The sequence below is a fragment of the Muscardinus avellanarius genome, assembly GCF_963383645.1.
Source record: "Muscardinus avellanarius genome assembly, chromosome: 2".
Taxonomy (NCBI): Eukaryota; Metazoa; Chordata; class Mammalia; order Rodentia; family Gliridae; genus Muscardinus; species Muscardinus avellanarius.
The window spans coordinates 129,655,713-129,672,070 of record NC_137787.1 but is presented as its reverse complement, the minus strand read 5'-3'; the positions used below and the strand labels follow the sequence as shown (position 1 = coordinate 129,672,070).

Genomic DNA, 16,358 nt, shown 5'->3' with positions numbered 1-16,358 from the left:
TTCCCTTGAGCTTACAGCATCCTAGTGAAGTAAAGCTCCTTGCACTTCAATTTGAAGAGCTCCTTGCATATCAATGGCTCTCAAAATGGGCTAATTAATTCTCTAAGTAAGCCCATTTACATTTTATGGATATTCTCATAGCTGAACAAAATTATGAGCCATAGAGAGCTCCTTAAAATAAAAATGAGTGCTTGAGTGGATTTAAAAATTCAAATTTAATAAAATGTAATATTTTTATAATACTGTATCTCAGATTAAATAAAAACCCTATATATAAAGTTTAGCTTGTTATCACAAATAAATGAAGAAGTGCTTCATTACACAGGATTCCCTATAGAATGCCAGACCATTCTACCAGCTCTTTATACATCTCTATCTGGTCATAACCCCCAACCCCCATTTTGGGACACCCAGATAGAATGGCACAGGTGCATTGCTACGAGGGGGGGGGACTCACCACAGTTCTCCTCGTCAGCACCATTTCCACAGTCATCCACACCATCACAGTGGAAAGCCCGGGGCAGGCACGTGGTAAGATTTCCACAAGGAAAATACCCTTTCTGGCACAAAGGAGAGGTCATACTGCTTTCGGACAGGGCAAAATCTATGTGAAAGCAGGAACAAAATTCTTGTTAGAGAAACCAAGTGTGAACATGACCAAACCCTTTCCACACTGTCTCACTTAATTTTTATAAGGATCCTATTAGTTGAATTAGTGAATAACAGTTGGTGACCTGTTGCTTTGAATAATATGCCAAATGTAACATTTTAGATGCCCATGATCACACCCAAAATCAGTTACACCAAGAATGAGAATAAGGTTCATTTCTTATTTTTATTTCAGCAAGGTAACAGTAAGCAGAGCCAAATGTATCGTCCTACTTTTGCATGAATTCAAAGAGTGGTCCATACTTGGAAACAGAAAGGTAAAACCATGGGCAAGTAGGATGAAGTAGATGAATTTATTTACTAACTAGTATTTTTGCAAAAAGGATTTGAGGTGACTTACATTCATATATATACACACAAGAGGAAAGTTTAAGTGCAAGTTAGAGAGAAATTTCCCCCATTAAAATAAGGGGAGATAATATTAAACAATAATATTTAACCCTCACTGAATTTATATGTGCTAGGTATGTTACACAGTAGTTATCTTAGTTAATCCTTACTCAACCTATAGTATAGGTGACATTATTATTTATGTTTGAGGATAAGAAGTTAAACATCTTGCCTGCAGTCATTCACCTAGAAAGTGAGACAGGAAGGTCTGACTTGGCCTGACCCCAGAGGTCCACCTTCAACCATCTGTATCCTCATAAGGATACTAATTGAGACATATACATTTCAAAGAGCACAGGTCATCTATTAAGGCTAATTAAAAATAATCGTGTGCAGGGGATATAACACAAGAACAAAGAGAATTGAACACATTCTGGGTTGAATAAGATAATATAGAAAGAAAATATGATGAACATTTAGGAAAGTACTATATCTGCATAAAGGATGGACCAATCTCTGAAATTTAGATATGAGAGATGTTCTTTCAATTTTGAACGTACTTTCTATAAAATAAAGAGATGTGTTCTTTGTAAATTGACTAGTAACATCATGGACATCATATGTTTTTGAGAAAGGAGTTCAAGCTGGAACTTCTCAGAAGTCGATTTAGGGAGTGGGCAGACACAGGAATGGGAACAGCTCAATATGACTTATCGGAAGGAGAGAGATGTTGGCAAAATGTTCCTAACTGCTAAGATTAGCATCATGACCAAGAATTTCATGACCAAGAATTGGGGCTAGTTTAAGAATTTTTTTTTTTTTTGAAATCTTGTCAAACGAGACTTCTGGGAAGATGGCAACCAAGAAAAGCGGGGCTTAAGAGCCCCACTAACAACCAATCTCCATTACCACAAAATCAGCGCCTTTCATAGCCAGAAAACACCATCACCAGAGAAACAAAAAAATCACCAGGCTCCAGAGAGAAAGCGGTCTGAGAACAGAGCTCAGAGCCACAGAGGAGATACACCGGCCTCACGCCCGAGGACGCGACAGCAGCGCCATACTGCTGGTGGGAGCGGCGAATTCACCAGACGGCTACAGCAAGCCGAGGTGAGCCGCTGCGGAACAGCCAGGCGGGATTTTTCAGCGCAGGGAACATCTAAAGCTCCCAGTGGCTGAGCTCAGCACACGCTGCAAGAACTCAGAGTGGAATTCAAAACCAAGAAGAAATAAGCCAGCCTCACGGCCGAGGGCGTGGCAGCGGTGCCATATTGCCACCGGCGGCAGCAGCAGTGAATTCAAAAAGTCCAATACAGCTACATCTGCGAACTCAAGAACAGTGAGTCAAATTGCAGGCCACAGAGGATAAATCCCAGTACTGTACTCCCTGGGACTTGACCCAGTGGGGGAGTGGCGGTGGCAGAGATATCACACCATAGGAGAACGTGCAACCTGGCACCCTCCATAGTTTAAAGCAGCCTCTATCGACTCCCTGGGTCAGAGACTCTGTGATACAACCCAGTAAAGGAGTAGTGGGGTCTGAGATACTACAGACTCGAGATCCAGAGCACCTTAAGTGAAGTCATAGTGACCCAAGGGAAGAACCCAGAGAAGGCACAAACTTCTGAAATCATGGGAAAGAGGAGTAACACTGGAGCAATGAATGCCCACAACCCCACAACATCAGAACCCGATAAAACAGAAAATCAGAAATTTCTAGAAGATCAAATCAGGAAAATAACTGTAGAAATAATAGAGGTGCTTCGACAAGAACTCAGAGAGAGCCAAAAAGAGATAAAGGATGCAATTAATGAAAAAAGGCCTCAATTCAAAGCACAAATAACCGATTAGACCACATGGAGAACAGAATCTCGCTCTTAGAAGATGATCATTCCAAAAATGAACGCATAGTTTCTAATCTAGAAAAAAATATCCGACAGCAGGAATCTGACATTGAAGAAATATGGGCCCATTTTAAGAGAGCTAACCTAAGAATAATTGGAATAGAGGAGGGAAAAGAAAGTGATACCAAAGGGATCAACAATCTCTTCAAGGAAGTAATAGCAGAAAATTTTCCAAACATAGAGCAAGAGGTTGATACACAGGTCCAGGAAACTTATAGAACTCCCTTTAGACAGGATCGGAGAAGAGGATCCCCATGACACATAATTGCCAAAATGACCAATGTGGAAGCCAAGCAGAGAATCTTAAAGGCAACAAAACAAAGGGCCAAGTGACATTCAGAGGCAAACCAATTAGAATCACTCCAGACTTCCCAAACCAAGTCATGAGAGTCAGAAGGGCTTGGAGTAACATATTCCAAACTCTGAAAGAAAACAATTTCCAGCCAAAAATTTCCTACCCAGCAAAACTTTCTATCAAATTAGATGGAAAAATAAGAAGCTTCCATGACAAACAGAAACTGAAGGAATTTATGTCTTTAAAACCAGCACTAGAGAAAATACTCAAAGAGATTAACTACAAAGACGAAATAGGTAACACACACCAGAACCAGAGAAACAAGAGTTTCCATCCAACAGTCAACTAAGATTGGTTATCTGTGGAGATTCATTACTTATGTTAGTCTTTTACCTATCTCTAAATGGTATTGTTTGCCTTTATTGTTGTTAATTTTTAGGATTTCTAGTTGGAATATTAATATACCTTCAGATATAGCATTTGGAAATATTTTATCCCATTCTATTAGTAACTGTTAACTCTGTTTACATTGTCTTTGGATATACAATATTTTTTTTTATTTTTTAGGGAGTTTGTATACTCTTCTGTTGCCTGTGCCATTGAAATCATATCCAAGAAATCACTGCCAATTTCAATGTTGTGAGGTTTTATGACCCAGATTTTCTTCTAAAAGTTTATAGTCTTAAGATTTATATTTAGGTCTTTTATCTATTTTGAGTTAATACTTGTATATGGGATTAGGTAAGGGTCCAATTTTATTCTTTTCCATGTAATTATTATTTTTCAACAATATTTAGTTAAAAGATTATTATTTCTACCACCAAATGTTCGTGGAAACCTTGTCAAAAATAACTTGATAATATAGGGAAGAATTTAGCTCTAGGCTTGTATTTAACTCCAATGGTTTATATATCTGCCTTTAGAACAGTACTACACTGTTTCAATTATTGTAGCTTTATATGCTTTGAAATCAGAAAATATATATCTTCTAGCTTTGTTCTTTTTCAAGATCATTTTGGGTATCTAGAATCCATATTCCATATTAGGATAGATTTTTTTCTGAAAAATAAATATATAAATATATGATAGTTTCACCTAAAAAAATATTCTCTGGTAAGAAAGAAAGCAAAAAGAAATATTGAAATGTTATCTTTAAGTCATCAAAAGCTTGGTATCAGACAAATGAAACTGTTATGTGAGATTATCATTTTTAATTTTGGATAAATTGCTATAATACTAGATGTCAACTACTAAGCCAAGCATGGGAAGGAGGGATGGGGAGGGAATGGGGTGAGGATCGGGTGGGGGCTGACTGGGCGATGTGTGCATGTATGTCTACAAAAGTTTGTATCCCACTATGATGTATGAATACAGTGCACCAATAAAATAGATAAAAAAAATTTTTAAAAAAGAGTTTTTTTTCCTTAACATACCAGAAGGATAGAGAACAGGTCTTCATGGAGCATCACCTATGTTGTGGTGGGTATTTTCCAACTATTTTACTGAAAGTTAATGGCTATGCCTGTCATTAGTCTGATCTCTATATAAAGATGAGGAATGAAGACTGATATAAATACACTTCTACTCTGGTTTTGAGGGGAGAGCCTCTGTTGGGGGATCTGGAGCTTCACAAACAGTGGACAGTATTGTTCTTCTCGCTCCCTGTCTCTCTGGATATTCTGCTAAAGTAGGTGAATCCTGCTGGCCTTCCTTATTTGACAAATGATGTGTTTGTCAAAGGGCAGGAGTTTGGTTTTGGGCACTAAAGCTATATCTGAATTGCAAGTGTATACTAAGCTTTTAGTGACATCATTAAAGAGGTTGAGTGGATTATTTGAGCTTTAATGGTTTAGACTCAGTGACCCTGGAGATCCAGCAGCCTCGTAAAAGCAGAGCAGCTGGACTTTCGGGGGACAGCAGGTGTCATGTGCACACTCTCTGTGGCTCGGGCCGCACTGCATCTTCTGGGCCTTTTCTGATGCAGAAGGCCAACCCAGAGTGTGGGCCTTGGATGCTTTTCTACCCCTGGGTTTTATCCCCTACCCCGTGTTTCTACAACAGCTAATTATTTTCCCTGCACTTGCTACAGTGTTAGATGAATTATTTATTATCAGCAATTAGGCACAAGACCAGTCAAGCTGTAACTATTTTAGGAAGATTTTCTTTGCTTTGTGGCTCAGGGGGCTGGATTATTAAACCTATTAATGTAGGGAGAGACATACAGAGTCATAGATCTTAAAGTCTCTTAACTTCTTGTTTAGAAAGGTTTCTAGAGAGGGCAGATTTATAAAAACTGGTTATATTCCTGTGCTTGGAAAATGAATAAGAGCCATATATCTTAGTGTAGCAGTTTTGAATTTTTAAGATGATAATTAATAGTTAGAAATAAATTTTGTATCAAAATTTAATGGGCACATGCACTCACATACATACACACATGTACACACACACACACACACACACACACACACACACACACACAACTTACCCCCATCTACATATCTGTCTACATCTGTATTCACACCCAACACACATCCTCTCTCTCCATACCTCTAGACACTTCCACATACACTAACCATTCTTACCACTTTCCTTCACACACCCACATGCCCACAGTCACACAACTACACCTCCCATATAAGAAAACAAGATTTCTTGAAATATCACTTACCTTTTACTGATTCAAATGAACTCTGATCATTGCTATTCTATCTTATTTACTTGAAAAGAGATAATAAGTCACTAAATTGTTTCATGATCCATGAATGGGATGTGACTTCTTGTTTAAAAACATTTTCAGTGATGGAGCCTGTCAGAGACCATTAGACCTATGGATTAAAGCTCCCTCTGCCATTCATTAGCTATGTGACCTCCAGCAAGTTACCTCACCCCTTCAAATTTTTGTTTCCTCCTACTTAAAATAGGCTTAATGTGGGTGTCCAATTATGGGGTATGGCTCGTGGTCCAGGTACTCCCTGCACCACACAAGCATTAAATGCTGAGAACTCTTAGCCCCCAGCAAACCCCGGCAGACAGGTGATCTCATCATAAGGTAGAAAATAGGACAATAAAAAGGAGGATCTATGTAACACAGCAGCTTGCTGAGCCTTATTATTTCATGATTTTTTATGTGACTGTTATGAAAGAAAGGAAAATGGTTATACTAGAAGCTTCCCTACTTCTTCATGTCCCTCCATGTAAAAAGCCTTATGACAAACCATTTTTATTTTTAACAGCCTCAAATCTCTCTTGAAAGTTGAAAGTTGTAAGTAACAAATAAGCGATAAAAATGTCCTTTCAATCTCTTCATAAGAGCATTTTCTTAACACTTAGAAGAAATGGTTAAGCATTTGATGGAAGAGGATTTTGAAAGAGAAGGCTGAGGCTGCCTAAGTAAGCATTGTGAAGGTGGACTACTGTGCTTTCTTCTGGGGCTGATCCTGGGAATAATAATGAGCACATACTCAGCTGGAGCCATGAACATGCCAGTTACTTGGATGCAGGCTCACTAAGAGAGTCAGAAGTAGGTGAGCAGCTGACTCTCATGGACAAGAGGGATCAATAATATTTTCTTTTCCACAGGGGAGAAAATTGAGTTTAATTTAGCAAGTATGGTCAAAAGAAGAAAAGGGAAATACTGACTATGCACAGATAGTACTTCCAATTCCATTTCTCACCTGGAGTAGCATTATCACAAAGACATTTAGGTATAAATTTTGCATGAAAAGAAAAATAAAGTCTATTCCTTACTCTGTTCCCTCTGAATCCTAAATCCTCTTTTCCATTTAGTGTCTGGTATTACTGGGTGTTCAATAATGTTTTTTAATAAATGAATGAATGAATGGATCATTTGGAAATAAGAAAGAAATTGAAGAAAGCCCCTTTTGGAACTACTCTTTGTAAAGTTTCAGGCCTATGCTTTTATTCTGATGACAAAATATTGTTTGATGTTCTTTGCACTTCATTGATTATTCTGCTCTGTCATTATAAAATTTAAATAATAATTAAAAGATCCTGCTGGGTTTGGCAGAGAGTGAAAAAGAATCAGTAGCGGTCTGTAGGAGGCATATTCTTCTGTTTATTCCTCCTGCCATCTGTGAAAGTGGAGACAGTTATATTAAAACTTGGGGGTTAGAAAAATGAAGGATGCCTACTTTACAGCAGTACTGATAGCTTCCACAGCCATTTTCATGGGATTCCCACCAACCACACAGCCAAGGGGAGAGTTGAGCATGTAACAGAAAATTGCTTCATAATTGTCCTTCTTTCTTCAGTTTATATTCCAGGCATGTCTGTGCAAAGGGGTTATAAAATGGCTCTGTGACAGCCCTAGGAAACCAAACAGCCTGCTGCTCAAGGAGAATTTTTGCCACCCGCCAACACTTTCCCTGGGTGACTGGGAAACAACAGTAGAAAATGAACTTCTAGTTCCCAGTTTAAGAATTAATGGAGATACACAAATCCCTCTTTGCTCTGATTTTCTGCCAATAGTAGTCTCTCCCCACAGGAATGCCAGAGATGGCAGCTCCCTGGTGCTGGGGGAGCACAGAGGCTACTGGCCATGGAGACCCTTCCCCAGGATGCACCACTCCTAGGGTTTCTCCACCAATTCAGATGACATTGTCACAGAGGAAGGCAATGGAGCTACAGAGCAGAACTCACAGATAGCAACTCTGTCATGAATTTTTTAGAGTAAATGAGCTGAAAAAATATCTTCTTAACATCCAGAAAATGTTAGCTGAGTTTCCACAATGTGCCAAACTTTGTTGCCAATTAACAAGCAGAGAGAGTCCATTCCCACCTGGAGCTCTGGTGCAGGGTCTCTTGGGAGCAGCAACACCACCGTGGGCAGCTCCCAGGAGAAGCAAGGGTGAATCCTGCTCCATTCCTTCTGGACACCTACTTCTTAGAAGATTCTGAGAGTCGTGAGAGCACACTTTTGCAGAGTAGATGATTTATTGCTTGTTTGAAGGAACATAGGAAAGTATTTCTAAAAGTTTTTCATGTGAAGATGGTGGAGAGAACTGGCCACTAATCTATTTTTCTTTAAACTTGGAAATCTCATTTCTTAAGCAGCTGGTTGGTGTTTCTTGCACTGATAGCATTGTTTGGCATGCCAATCATAATATGCAGGCTTTCCACTCAGTTTCATTCAAACATTTACCCCACCTCCTTCCCAATTTAAAGATTTCTGCCTTAACTAAATTTCTCTAAGCCCTGTTTTCTGTTTTGCTCTTCTGGGACAAACCAACCAATCACTACTAACAGATTTTCTGCAGAAATCATTACCCATCTCCCAATTCAGATGGTTTCCTGATGTTTAGACAGAGTTTGGGAAATGCTATCCAAACTTTGTGGAACATACTCAATACTATTTTTTTTTTTGTACTGGAGATTGAGCCCAGGGGCATTCTACTTCTGAGTTTCATCCTCAGCCCTTTTTTATTTTGAAACAGTCTCCTTAAGTTACTGAAGACCTTCATTAGTTGCTGAAGCTGGCCTTAACCTGGGTTCCTCTTGTCTCAGCCTCCAAAGTACTGTGATCACAGGTGTATACCCCATGCCTGGCTTCAACACATTTTGATTTAAATTGGAAAATTTTATTTCAAATTGCCAACATAATCCTCAGCAGGGATGGATTTCAGCTTTAAATGTCCTTTGACTGAGATCTCCATGCCTGTCACACAATGAATGTTGTGGCTTCTGAGGGTGTTAAGAGATTTGAGGGAATAAGGAAGACTTCCAAAAATATCTTTTCTGTTGACCAGTGAATTGCCTAAGCTTCATGCCTAGGGATACATCCTTTTAGCTTAAAATTTTATCTTTTCATATTGAAATATCTTATTCTGCTGAATTTGAGAGACTACTTTCTTCCTAAAACTTGCCTGAAAATGGTGAGCTTTCAGAAGGCACAGCATGTGGGGAACATAGGAATAGAGAAAGTAAGACAGACAGGTGAAGGTTGAGGAAACATGGCATGGGAAATGAGGAGATGGTGGTGTCTTTGTGACTCTCTTGCTCTTCTAATTTCCTCTCTGAGTCATTGACTTCCTTGTGTCAAGGAGCCTTTGCTGGCTATTCTTCCTCTTAGTGGAAATTCTCCCCAATTCTAGTCCTATTAATTTACAAATCTGCCCACATGCAAGACTATTGCATGTGTCTGGGCAGGATGAGCCTTGTACAGATATCGGGTATTGCACACTTAGACAGCTTATGCTGAGCCTTATGGAAAGTACAGTCATGAGCCAAGGCCAAGATGCTTTCTTTATGACATATAAAGAGGGAAGGTCGCTCTTCCTGCCCTATTTGTGTTCTATACTTCACTTGACCTCACTTTCTTGGACTTTCTTCATTAATTATTTCCTTTCTTTCCTATATTTCCAGTATCTTTGTCTCTCCTCTGTATTTTTAAACAGATTTTTAAACAGATTACTCTTACTTAATCTGATTTCAGGGGTTGGGGATGTAGCTCAGTGGTAGAGTGCTTGTCTCACATGCCGGAGACCCTACGTTTGATTTTTACCACTGCAAACACACACACACACACACACACACACACACACACACACACACACACCAGTTCTCATCTTTAGAACAAACAAACCAGGCTTGGTGGCACACACCTGTAATCCTAGTACTTGGGAGGCTGAGACAAGAGGATCCCAGGTTCACAGCCAGCCTCTGCAATGTAGTAAGACACTCAGCAACTTAGTAAGATTCTATTTCAAAGGAATGCCCCTGGGTTATATTTCCAGTCTAAAACAATAACAACAAAAATGTTGCTAATATTTTAGTTTGCCAAGTAAGGATGTTTTAAAAACTCTGTAAACTATGTTTTCATACTGAATTATTAGAAAAATAACATTTTATGGTTAAAAATGAAAGAGAAGATGTCTGTAGGAGAAAAAGCAATTCTTTAAAAGGAATAAATTTGCCTGGGTGAAAAAATAATTTATTTATGCTCGTAGACTGGTGAAACTTTGTTCCTGACAGCAGGGGTCTGGAACACAGTGTCTGGAACCTTAGTATGAGAAAACAGAGTCTGGCAATCTGACTGGAATTCTTTAGGGAGGTCAGCCCTCTTGCTATAACTCACATATTTTCTCCCAATTTGTCATTTGCCTTTGGTTTTACTTATAAAGAGGAGCTTCAGGGGTGGAACTACTTGAAGCTAACTTTAAAATAGCCATGAAAACTGAAAGTAGGAGGTAATCTATATGATTTCATTAAGTATATTTACAAAACCCATATCATATAATATTCTTTTTTTAAAAATATTGGTGCATTGTAGTCATACATCTTAATGTATAAGATGGTACAAGATGGTAGAGGCACACATGCACACATCACTCATTTAGCCCTTACCCAACTCCCACCCCATTCCCTCCTCCTTCCTTCTCATGTTTGGCTTATTGATTGCTATGTTTATGAATATACATCATGTACATTAAGGGATTTCTCTATTCTCTTTAGTTAGGTTGCCTTAGTTGCTCATATATAGCATCTCCTTCCTCATCTAAAGTTCTTCCTATCACCCTGTTGCTCCCTAGGTTCCACATATTAGGACAAGCATGCAATTTTTTATTTTTTGTGATGAATCTCACTTAGCATAATGTTCTCCAGTTCCATCCATTTCCCTATAAATGATGTATTTTTGTCTTTCTTTATGGCTGAGTAAAATTCCATTGGTACATATCTAATAGTTTTGTAATCCATTCATCTGTTGATGGACATCTTGGCTGGTTCCAGAGTTTGGCAATTGTGAATTGTGCAGCTATGAACATAGATATGCATGCATTAGTTTGGTAGTTTGATTTCTGTTCTTTTTGGTAGTAGTATTGCTGGATCATATGGTAAGTTCATTCCCACTATTTTGAGGATCCTCCATACTGTTTTCCATAGTGGTTGCACTAATTTGCAATCCCACCAAAAACATATTAGAGTTTCCATTTCTCCACATCTTTGCCAGTATTTGTTGTTTGTGTTTTGAATGATTGCCATTCTAATTGGAGTTAGGTTTTAAGAAAGTAGCTGCACCTATGTGTGGGGCATAAATGTTGACTATCATTATTTCCTCTTGCTGTATTGTTCCTTTTACCAGTAAAAAATGACCTGCTTTGTCTCTTCCGATAAGCTTGGGCTTGAAGTCTAACTTGTTTGATATCATAGTTGCTACTTCTACTTGTTGAGTTCTGTTGGCATGGATTACCTTGCTCCAGCCCTTTACCTGTAGTTTGTTGCTATCTTTACTTTTTTACTAATTGGAATTAGATAAAATCTTAGGGTAGTTTTGATTTGCATCTCTCTTATTGCTAATGATGTTGAACATTTTTTCATACATTTATTGGCCATTTGAATTTCTTCTTTTGTGAAGTGTCTATTGAGTTCATGTGCCTATTTTTTGAATGGGTTATTTGTTTTCTTAGTGCTGAGTTTCTTGAGTTCTCAATATATTCTAGATATTAGTCCTCTTTTGGAGGAATAGTTGGCATAATTTTTCTTCCATTCTGTTGGCTCTCTGTTGAGGTTCTTGAGGTTCCATTGCTGTACAGAAGCTCTTGAATTTAATGCAATCCCACATATTTATACTCCTTTTAATTTCTTGTGCCTTTGGGGTCTTGTTGAAAAAATTTTTAACTGTGCCTATATATTGAAGTATTGGATGTATGCCCTCTTCAAGGAGCTACAAAGTTTCTGGTCTGATTTCTAAGTCTTTGATTTATTTTTGAATTAACTCTTATGCAGAGTAGGAAAGTAGGGTTTATTTCTATTTTCTGCATATGATTAGCCAGTTTTGCCAACACCATTTGTTGAAGACGTTATCTTTTTTCCAGTGCATGTTTTTGGCCCCTTTGTGAAAAGTCAATTGGCTGTAAGTGTGCAGATTTGTTTTTGAGTCTTCTATTTTGCTCTATCATCTATGTATCTGTTTTTGTGCTAGTACCATGCTGTTTTTATTAGTATGGCTTTGCAGTATAGCTTAAAGTCAGGTATTGTGATTCCTCCTGCATGGTTCTTGTTGTTAGGAACTACTTTGGCTATTCTGATTTTTTTGTTGTTCCAAATGAGTTTAAGGACTGATTTTTCTGTCAGTTCTATAAGCTTTTTCGTTGAGTTTCTTGGATCTTCTAAGTATAGTATTGTGTCATCTGCAAATATTGATAGTTTTGGTTCTTTTCCTATTTGTGCTCCTTTGTTTCCTTCTCTTGCCTTATTCCTCTGGTTAAAGGCATATAATATTCTTAATGGTGAGTTTTTGAAGGATTTCTCTTTGAGAATGGGAAATGGACATCGATGTTTACTATTATTATATCTACTCAACATTGTACGAAAGGACTAAGCCAATATAGTTAATCAAAGACAGCAAATTAATGGTAGAAATATTGTAAGAGAAGAAATTAAACTGCTACCACTTATGAATATGACTATGAAAATAAAACATCCAGAATAATAGATTACTAATATTAGTAAATTTAGCAAGATTTTCTATAGCCAATTACATATCAGCAACAATTAGAAAATGAAATGGTTAAGAAATGACTCTTACTAACTATAGATGAGCAAATAAGGTGACCTAACTGAGAGATATGAGAAGGGGGAAGAGGGAAATTACCTAATGTACATGATGTACATTCATAAACATATAAAGTCAATCAGAAGGAGGAAAGGGGGAGGGAAAGGGGAGAGATTTGGGGAAGGGCTAAGTGAGTGTGCATGTATGCCTCTACCATCTGTACTACATTAAGATGTATGACTACAATGCACCAATAAAAAATTTAAAAAGAAATGTCTTACTATAGCATCAACAATGTCATATATTTAGAAATAAAACTAACAAAAATGTGCAAATACTTGTGTGAGGAAGATAATATAATTGAGAGACATTAAAGATCTAAATAATGAAAGGTGATATTTTAAAGATGCTAACTTGTTTCCCCAGATTGTTTTATTCATTTGAAGCAATCTCAATAAAATCTCAGGAGCATGCATACACACTCATAGGAAAAGATAGGCTTGTTCTAAAAGGCACATGGTACCACAAGGAGAGGAAGAGCCAAGTCCCTCTTGAAGAGGAAGAACAAGGTGATAATAGAGCATCTAGAAAGTATTATAAAAGGAAAATCTTTATGACTTTAAGGTGAAGATCTTAAGGATAATACAAATAATAAAAAACAGAGCAAGGCACTAACCATGAAGGAAAAGATACTTAGACTATATTAAAATTAAGGACTTATGTTAAAACCAAAAAAGAAAAAGTTGTCATTAAGAGAGTATAAAGATGCACAGTAGAAAATATTTGCAAAGTCTGATCATTAGAATTACAGATGTCCTACAAATTAATAGGAAAAGATGAACAGTAAATAGAAAAGTGGGCAAGGGACTTGAATAGGTACTAAACAAAAGATGTTGAAACGAGTAAGAACATCTGAAAAGGTATTAAATCAAACTTTTAACCAGGGAAATGATTTTTTTTTTTTTTGGTTCTGGGGACTGACTCCAAGGGGCATTCTACTTCTGAGCTACAAAGCTACACCCTAAGCCCTTTTAAATTTTGAAACAGGGTCTTTCTTGCTAAGTGGCTGAGGCTAGCCTCAAACTTGTGATTCTTCTGTCTCAGTCTCCCAAGTAATGGGATTACAGGTGTGTGCCACTGTGCCAGACAGGAAATGTAAATTTAAGCCACAAGGGGATATCACCATAGATTACTAGTATGGGTATAATTAAAAACAATGATCCAGGGTTTGATGAGGAAGGGAAGCCAGGTGACTTATCCTACACTTCTTGGGGTGCTGATGGGAACAGCTGCTTTAGAGCACAGTTTATCCTCATCGGTTGAATTAGGAGCCTTGCAAACTCTATGACTTCACACTTTTTACTTAGGTATATGCCCTCAGAAATGTATGCAGGTGTGTACATGGAGACTCCTCTGAGAATACTCATGGAGGTGTTACTCACCATAGCCCCACACTGAAAACAACCCAAATGTCTTTGAAAGAGAAAACAGATTTTAAAACATGGACACATCCTTCAGTGACACAATTTGGTCTGAAAAATGAGTGAGCAAAAGCCTCCAAGTGATTTCGGATCATGACAGTTTTCCTTTATTTCCAGTTATTTTATATTCATCCAGGAAAACATTCCTGGCAGCCTGGACTTTTACAGTAAGAAGTTATTAAGATTTTACCATGTACTGTGCTCTGTATTTGAAATGTGATTTCTCTCCCTTTACACTTTCTCTTTCTTTGACAGTCATCTCAGATGTCATTTCTGGGAAAACCTTACTCCTTCTAAGACCACTCCAGAGTATGAACTCTTCTTCTCAAATCATCTTATATATAATTCCACTGTAATATTAATGACCTTATATATTAATTATAGATTTTTGTCTTTTCCACATAGTCACTATGCCCCCCACCCAGTGGAAAGAAAGTTATTAGTTTTTATTTTCTCAATGGCTAGAAAATCTCTCCATTTTGAACCTAAGCTTCACAAATTTTGTCTAAACATTTTCAGGAATAGCAATGTCATGGGGGCACTAAGTTTGTCAGTGACAACCCACGTCGGAAGCTTAGGCTAGACGTGGGCATCTACATGTTGGATGTGACATCACTGTGGGCTCAGTACATGCAGAGGCTTTATGCTCACTTTCCTCTTTTCACTTACATCAATATTTTTTAAAATGCTAGCATATTTGCTCAAAGCCAAATGCTATGGGAGGAGGGGCAGCTAGGTCCCCATCCCTACTTTTTCAGTGGATTCAATGTAGTTTGGGCTAAGATGGTCCACACTGGTCTGGGAATTAAGTCACAGAGCAGGTAATTTCTTCACACTTTGGTCTTTGCAAAACTTAAAATTCACATGTGCAAATGGACAAAAATAACCTAGAATTTAAAAAACCCGGTGTGCTTAGGGAGAGTGATTTACTTACTCAGTAGATGATTTCAGCTTTAGTTATTACAGTAAAAGCTGAATTTTAAAGTGGGAAACAGGAAACAGCCATAAAGTAAATGGCTTCAAATAAGGGAACAGAGGTTTTCAGTAACATTCAGCATAGCTTATTATCCTTTTCTGTCTATAATAGCAGTTACATAAAGACTCATATCACCCTCAGGCAAAAGCGGAAGCTTTTAAGGAATTTTTATTTTATTTTTAATTTTTTTTGCAGTGACCCTTCAAGACAGGATGAGGGAGAATCATATTGGTTTATGCAAAGGGAATTAGAGGTAGAAATATCTATAGCAATGGAAATACTATTGAAAACATATGTGGTTGAAGCAGAATGTGTCAAGAAAGGTGTAATTAAAGAGGAAGAGGAGAGAGAGAGAGAGAGAGAGAGAGAGAGAGAGAGAGAGAGAGAGAGAGAGAGAAAGAGAAATAGGCAGAGGCAGAGATACAGCCATTGACCAATCTGATGTCCTCTGGTTGGGCTATAATCAAGCCAAAAGGTAATGAAACCCAGATGACAAATGAGAAAGAAGATGCCCTCTTCTCTAGCTATTTTTATGACTATGAATTTCTTCTTAAGGATGGGGTGGTAATTAACATCAAGACTGATCTATAAATAAGCTTCTATATTTCAGTTTTTGAATTGTACCATCCATTAAGAAGCTCTGTATTGATTATTAGACAATGTAGGGCCAGCTATTCTCTTGCAAAATATTTAATTTGTCCTAATAACTTCCAAATTTATAAAACCTTTTCAAGTAGGATTAATGTGTTAAATAATCCATATCAATCCAATTAGCAATCCTGATATACACAAGCAGTGCAACAGAAGCCACAATACCAGTATCTGCAGAGGCGTGATCCAAGGGATAAGGTCACTGGAACCACCTGGAGTGCTTCTTCGTGTGTAGAGTCCCAAGCTCCTTCTCTGACCTACTGAATCTTCAGGAAATAGAACCCTAGACTCTATGATCATTGCAAGTGGTTTCTAGAAAATTGATGGTAATGTCAATTTTGTAGACAAAGCTGAGAGGTTACTACTGGGTATGCTCGAGTCCAAATGCTAAAGTAGGCCAGGGCTGTGGCTTGACATGGGTCTGCTGATCCCAAATCTAGCATCTTCACCACTCTGCTGGCTTCATCCTATTTTATATTATTATTATTATTATTATTATTATTATTATTATTATGGTACTGGGGATGGAACCTAGGGC

At 37.8% G+C, this 16,358-nt stretch overlaps 1 protein-coding gene across 2 annotated transcripts in view; it reads right to left on the bottom strand.

Annotated features, from left to right (window-relative positions):
• Positions 1 to 16,358, bottom strand: part of RXFP2 (relaxin family peptide receptor 2) — a gene marked incomplete at both ends in the record, with an annotated part of 67,544 nt that overhangs the window by 43,995 nt on the left and 7,191 nt on the right. For both annotated transcript variants that reach the window (XM_080690043.1, XM_080690044.1), the window contains one exon: positions 458 to 604. In XM_080690043.1, the coding sequence (XP_080546169.1) occupies positions 458 to 604 (147 nt within the window). The remainder of the gene's footprint in view (positions 1 to 457; positions 605 to 16,358) is intronic.